The sequence below is a fragment of the Rutidosis leptorrhynchoides genome, chromosome 3, assembly GCF_046630445.1.
Source record: "Rutidosis leptorrhynchoides isolate AG116_Rl617_1_P2 chromosome 3, CSIRO_AGI_Rlap_v1, whole genome shotgun sequence".
In the NCBI taxonomy this organism is placed as follows: Eukaryota; Viridiplantae; Streptophyta; class Magnoliopsida; order Asterales; family Asteraceae; genus Rutidosis; species Rutidosis leptorrhynchoides.
The window spans coordinates 348577878-348585493 of NC_092335.1; the positions used below are offsets into that span (position 1 = coordinate 348577878).

Consider the following 7616-nt stretch of genomic DNA (forward strand, 5'->3'; position numbering starts at 1 on the left):
AACAATCGGTAAACCAATTCAAGAAACATGAACGTCGTACCGGTAAGAAACGTGAAGATGAAGCAAGTGATGAAAAGAAAAAAGAAAGAAGGAACAATGTATACGAGGATACAAGGGAAAAGAGAAATAGGAAAAAAAAGACATATAAAAAAGACGTGTCAAACAAATAGATGGACCCAGAGTATTATGTGGATCCCACTATCAGCTAAAGAGGAAACCTGAAAAAATGGCAGAAAAAAAAAGGAAGAAACAATTTGGGTTCATGCCAGGGCGCTCTTCCATAGAGGCGATTCATATTATTAGGAGTCTGATGGAAAAGTATAGGGAAAAACATAAGAGCTTAGAGATGGTTTTTCTTGACTTAGAGAAAGCATATGACTGTGTCCCACGAGAGTTGATTTGGAAGACGCTTGATGCTAGAGGCATCCAGAGTAGTTATATTCGAGTTATTCATGATATGTACGAAGGGGCAATGTCGTGTGTAAGAACGGCTGTAGGAAACATAGAGTTTTAGCCTATAAATGTAGGCTTACACCAGGGATCCTCCCTTAGCCCTTTCCTTTTCGCTTTGATCTTGGACGAGCTATCTCGGGGGATACAGGAAAGGATACTGTGGTGCTTGATTTTTTTCGATGATATTGTTCTAGTATCGGAATCAAAGGAGGAGCTTAATAGAAGACTTGAGCTTTGGAGGGAGGTCCTAGAACGTAATGGTCTACGGATTAGTAGACAAAAGACGGAATATCTTAGGTGTGATTTCGATGAGAACGAAGATGAACATAGTGATGGTGTGAATATCAGCATTGGGGACCAGGTCTTACACCCGCAAGACTCGTTTAGATATTTAGGCTCGGTACTCCACAAATATGGGAGAATTGATGATGACGTGACCCATCGTATCAAAGTAGGTTGGCTGAAATGGAGAGCGGCGACAGGGGTTTTGTGCGACAAGAAGGTACCACTTAAACTGAAAGGAAAATTCTTCAAAGTGGCAATTAGACCTTCCATGTTGTACGGATCAGAGTGTTGGCCTATGACGAAGGCTCAAGAGAGAAGGATGGAGGTAGCTGAAATGAGAATGCTTAGGTGGACGTGTGGTATAACCATGTTAGATAGGATTCCAAATGGTGTTTATAGGGAGAACCTAGAAGTTAGGAGCGTCATCGATAAACTAAGAAAACATTGACTGCGTTGGTTTGGGCATGTGAAGAGGAGACCACATATTGCTCCGGTCAGGAGAGTGGAGGCCATAACAGTTGAGGGCGTAAGAAGAAGGGGTAGACCCAGACGTAGGTGGGATGATAGACTTAGGATCGACATGAGAGAGCTTTCATTGACCGAGGACATGACTTCTGATAGGAATGCGTGGAGGGCTAGAATTAGTGTAGATGGGTAAGGTTGTACTTTTTAGGTAGATTATGTGTATTATAGCATTTTCTATTTTTAGAACCTTGCCTTTGTACCCTATATATGTAAACCCCTTTTTGATATATATATATATATATATATATATATATATATATATATTGACATATTTTATATATTATGTATTTATATGTGTGAAGTTTTTCCCCTTTATTTATCTTGTTGTATGTGTATGTTTGTATGCAATATTTATGTATGGGCGTAGGTTGCTTTATGTATGTATGTATGTATGTATGTATGTATGTCTATATGGGTATGTATGTGTATATGTAGGTATACATGTATATGTATATATGTCTACTTTAGGTTCGCATGTTTGTGTGTGTATGCTTATGGATGTATGTATTTTTGTACGTACGTATGTAGGTAGGAAGGTGTTGTTTATATGTTCTTGGATGTATGCATGTATGTTTAGCTTTGTATATAAGTATGGTCATACACACGTACGTGTGTATGCTTATGCAGGTATATATGTACGTCTGTATGTTTATGTATGTAGTGTAATGTAAGCATGCGTATTGTATGTATTCTTATGCAAGTATGTATGTATGTATGTATGTATGTATGTATCTATGTATCTCTGTATGTGTGTATGTATGTATGTATGTATGTATGTATGTATGTATGTATGTATGTATGTATGTATGTATGTATGCATGCATGTATGTATGTATGTATGTATGTATGTATGTATGTATGTATGTATGTATGCATGCATGCATGCATGCATGCATGCATGCATGCATGTATGTATGTATGTATGTATGTATGTATGTATGTATGTAGGTAGGTAGGCCTAGACATGTATGTATATTGATGTATGTTAATGGATGTAAGTTTTTTATGTGTTATATACGTTTAGCGTCCCTTGTGTGTAGCTTTTCTTGCATGTTTTGAACTCTGCCCAGCACCCCCACCCAGGTACGTTTTCGATTTTTATTTATTATTATTATTATTATTATTATTATTATTATTATTATTATTATTATTATTATTATTATTATTATTATTATTATCATCATCATCATCATCATCATTATTATCATTATTATTTTTATTATTATTATTATTATTTTAGCTATTAAGTATTTTTATTGGCGTCTCTATTTTTGAGTTAAGAGCAAGCGTCGAATTATTGGCGTCTTGTTTGCAGTTTAGAGCCGAAATTGAATACCAAGCAAAATTTAAAACTCATGGAAATTTGATTCAACCATTTTCATGGCGTCTTAATTTTATTTTATTTTTATTTATTTTACTTTATTTTTATTTATTTTATTATTATTTTATTATTTTTTATTTTTCAATTTTCAATATTTAAAATTTATTTTTAATTTGTGTTAACGTTTTTTTCCCCTACGTACTGGCCGGAGGTCCACTCGGAAGCAATCTCTCTATCTGGCGAATAGAGAGATGGATGACTTTCTCTACTTTTGAGAGTGTTTCATTCTGGGTAGAGAAAGGACTTTTCTTTATTCTCGGATATGGGAATGATTGTTTACATCTCACCTCTCCCATACACCACTAATTGTGGTATTGAGTTTTGTTGTTGTTGTTGTTGTAAACAGGATAAAAGAGAAAAGAGAAATAAGGAAAAAAAGAAATGTGAAAAAGACGTCAAACAAATAGATGGACTCATAGTATTATGTGGATCCCACTATCAGCTAAAGAGGAAAGCTGAAAAAGGGCTAAAAAAGGCTTAGAATAGACAGGAACCCAGAATTGCCTTTCTTAAGGGTCAGCGGCCTTAACCATCTAAACCACACCACAATAGTGATACAAACCCCATTAAATTCTATATACCTACCACAACATATAGTAATTATACCAATAAAAAAATGTCGTGAACAGTAATTGACCTGAGCTGTAACGATATAATTATAATTTACAAACACTACAACAAATGAGCCCTTTCCAGACGACATTTTGCGACGACATGTCGTCTGGAAAGCCCTATTCCGACGACAGCTCGTCGCTTATGTGTCGTCCCTAAAGCCTCATCGCGAAAAGGTTTTCCCGACGCCTATTTTGCGTCTATCCCGACGACGGTGGGACCCATTTTGACTGACACAGTCAAAGATGAAGTTGCTCCTTTCGCGACGATTTTTTGTGACGACATGCCGTCAGACATGAAAAAGTCAATTGTTGACTGATTTTGACATTTTTGGTCAAAGTCACCTTTCGCGACGACCCTTTTGCGACGACATGTCGTCTGGAAAGCATGTATTAAATATTTTTACATGTACTTCAAAACAGCTGTTGTCCAGCCGAATTGATCATACAAAATACAATTTCTGCCCAGATGTTCAAAACAAAAAGCATTATACCATAATGTAATAAATATAAATAAATGATAAACATTTAAAATAACATCACAAATATTAACATCATTAAAAAGATTACAAATGTTCAAAATTCTAATACAATCCTAAAGTGTAGCTAATAAGCTGCATCTTTATAGCATTCTATTTCTAGACTACAAACTAACAAGCCGCATCTTTATTTACTAGTAGTGTAACTAATAACCATCTTAGTCAAACTATTATATAAACATCATTATTGTATCTGCATCTCCCTGCAACAAATGAATAAACATTAAAAACGATCAAAACAAAGCTTATCTATTTTATATATATGAACTCGAAAACATAATAATTAACGAACAAACAAATCAATAGTAGTCATTATCAAAACTGAGATTTTTATAATTGAACCAAGCATAGTATGCGTGAATTATAACACATCACCATTTATAACAGTCGAAACCCGAGCACTTCGCTTCATCAAACAGTAGCACCTTCAAGTAAATGCTCACCTTTTTCTGCAGAAAGCTATTTTCTTCCTGCAAAGTTTTATGCTGCATATTTATACACTTATTTCAAGTCAATTAAAGTGCTAACTAATAACATACATCCTAAGATCCCATAACATGAAAAATGAATAGTATGTAGCATAGGATGTAGCTAAATTTTAACACCGAAAGCATATAGCTTAAGACTCACATTTCTCTTCAATACACCTACTTGCTCTGATAAAAGATGCCACTGCATGTCCAAAATAATTAATTAAATCTTTATTAGGATTTGAAGGTAAATATCAACAAAGAATTCAAGTAATACTAAGTTTCAGATCGGTTGTTAATAAACGTACATACCTTCTTAGATCGTAAACGATTAACTCCAATCCTTAATTGGCGTTCGAGTTGTTTCAATTCTTTCATCCCTAATGTCAATATATCTTCTCCTACATAGATGACATATACAAACCTTGAGGCTCAAGTTGAGCAGGAGAGTTAGGCAAGACTACAAATGTAAACAACAATTATGCAACACCTAATAACAACCTGCACATTTGAACAAATACATACTTATAATGTTCTAAGGGTGAAGAGATTACATATGTGAGCAACAATTATGACACGATTATGAATGATAAACACAAACACTCATAAAATGAAAATATTAATATAAAAAGTCTTATTCTTTGATTGAAATTAGCACACATAATATCATAACAAACTGTATATGAAGCACTAAATCACCAAGATTATCAAAACAATGTCATAAAAAGGCAGAATGAAGACTTGGCGAACCCGCACAGCAGCAGTGTATATTGTGTATTGTTATATTAGTATCTTTACTTACTAAATTAACTTACAATCTTTTAACAATTAAACACAACCCTCAACTCTAATCTTTAAGAAATTAACTAAATAAAGACCTAACTTCATAGATCTAAAAAATTAAACATAAATCCTAACTTTAATCTTAAATATATTAACTAAAAACAGACCTTAGGTTCATAAATCAACACAAAATCTTAAAGCCTTAAATAAAAAAAATTCGGATTGCCCAACAAAATCTCGAGAAAAAAAAGAATAAAAAAAGAAAGAGATGGATAAATCATACCTTAGAGCGGATTTGATGAGAAAATGGTAGTGGAAAGCTAAAAGGATGACGAAACCATCGAATTTCGCTGAACACCGTCGGTGTGCTTGAGAGCTTATTTGTGGGTTTTTGTTTGCAAGAGTGAAGTAGCAGAAGCTGTAAAGGGGATTTTATTCCAGTTTTTTTCCCGATGACAGTTTCCCGACGACAAGTCGTCTGGATAGGCGATTTAATGAATTGACTTACGTTGACTTACTATCTGGAGGGAAATGAAAATTTATCTGGGGGGAAACGAAAATATATAATTCCGTCTATACAGACGACATGTCGTCGGATATAACTAATTAAAAATTAATTTTAAATAATATAAATTAAAGATATATATATAATATAAATTAATTTTTTTTAAATTAATTAAAATTATATAATTATAAATTAATAATATATAAATAAAAATATAGGGATGAGACCAGTTCTGGAACCGTACCGAACCGTATCGGTACTAATATTGGGTAAAATGGAGAATCACCGTACCGAAATTTCAATACGGTATTGGTTTCGGTACCGGTACGGGACCGTATTTTTCGGTTTTTTACCCACTTGGTACCACAATTTTTTTTTGCAATTTCGGTACCTAGTACCGAGTACCGATTTACTGTTAAAATATTGGAACCGAACCGGAATTTCTCGAAACCGAAATTGATGAATTCTCGAAACCGGAACCGATACCGAACCCTTCAGGTACCGGTTTTTCGGTTTATTTGCTCATGCCTATTACATTCATTGGATTTAACACTATACTATTACAATATACTGTTACACTCTACCATTACATTACAGTGTAAATTCCTACCTTTGCATTACACATTTACTTCCTACCATTGCATTACACCATAACTTCTACCGTACATTACACCATAATATTATACCATTAAATACAACATCACATTCTATATCGTAGTACAATTTTTTCGTTATATTTGTCGACATTCCGCCATTACATTGCATCGTCACTTACTCACATATCACCATTATATTGGGATTACATTTGGAGTTTAGGGATCAATGCTAAATTACACCATCACATCGTCACTTACTCACATAACTTCTACCGTTACATTACATTGTTACATTCTACCATTACACTGTCACATTCTACATTACATTACACAATCACATTATACCATTACATTACAAAGTCACATTCTACCATTACATTATACCATTATATTCTACCATTACATTACACCATAAAATTATACCATTACATTACACCCGTACATTAATACTCTACCATTACATTACGTTGGGTTTAAAGTTTAAGGTTCATTGTTACATTACACCATCACATACCACCATTACATTACAATGTGCACATTATACCATTACATTACACTTTAACTTCCTACAATTACATTACACCATCACATTATACCATTACATTACAACTGTAACCCTCACCATTTACATCAACACAATTTTTGTATATTTTCTAATGCTAAACTATTATGGATTTGGCGAACCTGCAATTATCTAAACGTCTTGATCACATTACAAAGTCAAATTCTACCATTACATTACATCGTTACATTCTACAATTACATTACATTGTTACATTACACCATAACATTATACCCTTACATTACACCCCTACATTAATACTATACCATTACATTACATTGGCTTTAAGGTTTATGGTTCATTGTTACATTACACAATCACATACCACCGCTACATTACAACATGTAAACTTCAGCATTACATTACTCTATAACTTCCTACCATTGCATTTCACCTTCACTTTCTACCATTACATCACACTATTACATTCCACTACTACATTTCACCGTTATACTACATCATAACTTCTACCGTTACATTACACCGTAACTTTCCACCATTACAGTACACCATCACATTCCACCATTACATTACACAGTCACATACTGCCATTACATTACATGGTCGCATTCTACCATTACATTACACCATTACATTCTACAATTACATTACATTGTTACATTACACCATAACATTATACCATTACATTACACCCCTACATTAATACTATACCATTACATTACATTGGCTTTAAGGTTTATGGTGTATTGTTACATTACACCATCACATACCACCGCTATATTACAACATGTAAACTTTAGCATTACATTACTCTGTAACTTCCTACCATTGCATTTTACCTTCACTTTCTACCATTACATCACACTGTTACATCCCACTGTTATATTACACTATTACATTCCACTGCTACATTTCACCGTTATACTACATCATAACTTCTACCGT

At 33.7% G+C, this 7616-nt stretch overlaps 1 protein-coding gene across 1 annotated transcript; it reads left to right on the forward strand.

Annotated features, from left to right (window-relative positions):
• The first annotated feature begins 226 nt into the window (after positions 1 to 226).
• On the forward strand, positions 227 to 3125 carry LOC139901185 (uncharacterized). Its single transcript, XM_071883918.1, has 4 exons — positions 227 to 431; positions 648 to 1150; positions 1211 to 1264; positions 2991 to 3125. The coding sequence occupies exons 1-4, from the start codon at positions 227 to 229 to the stop codon at positions 3123 to 3125; spliced, it is 897 nt and encodes a 298-aa protein (XP_071740019.1).
• Positions 3126 to 7616: the final 4491 nt, after the last annotated feature.

What these genes read in the sequence shown, in the direction of transcription:
- LOC139901185 (XM_071883918.1), top strand. Translation starts at nt 227, where the DNA reads ATGGCAGAAAAAAAAAGGAAGAAACAATTTGGGTTCATGCCAGGGCGC. An exon ending in TTTATAGGGAGAACCTAGAA is followed by an intron (nt 1,151 to 1,210) that starts GTTAGGAGCGTC and finishes GGGCATGTGAAG; the next exon opens with AGGAGACCACATATTGCTCC. An exon ending in AGGCCATAACAGTTGAGGGC is followed by an intron (nt 1,265 to 2,990) that starts GTAAGAAGAAGG and finishes TGTTGTAAACAG; the next exon opens with GATAAAAGAGAAAAGAGAAA.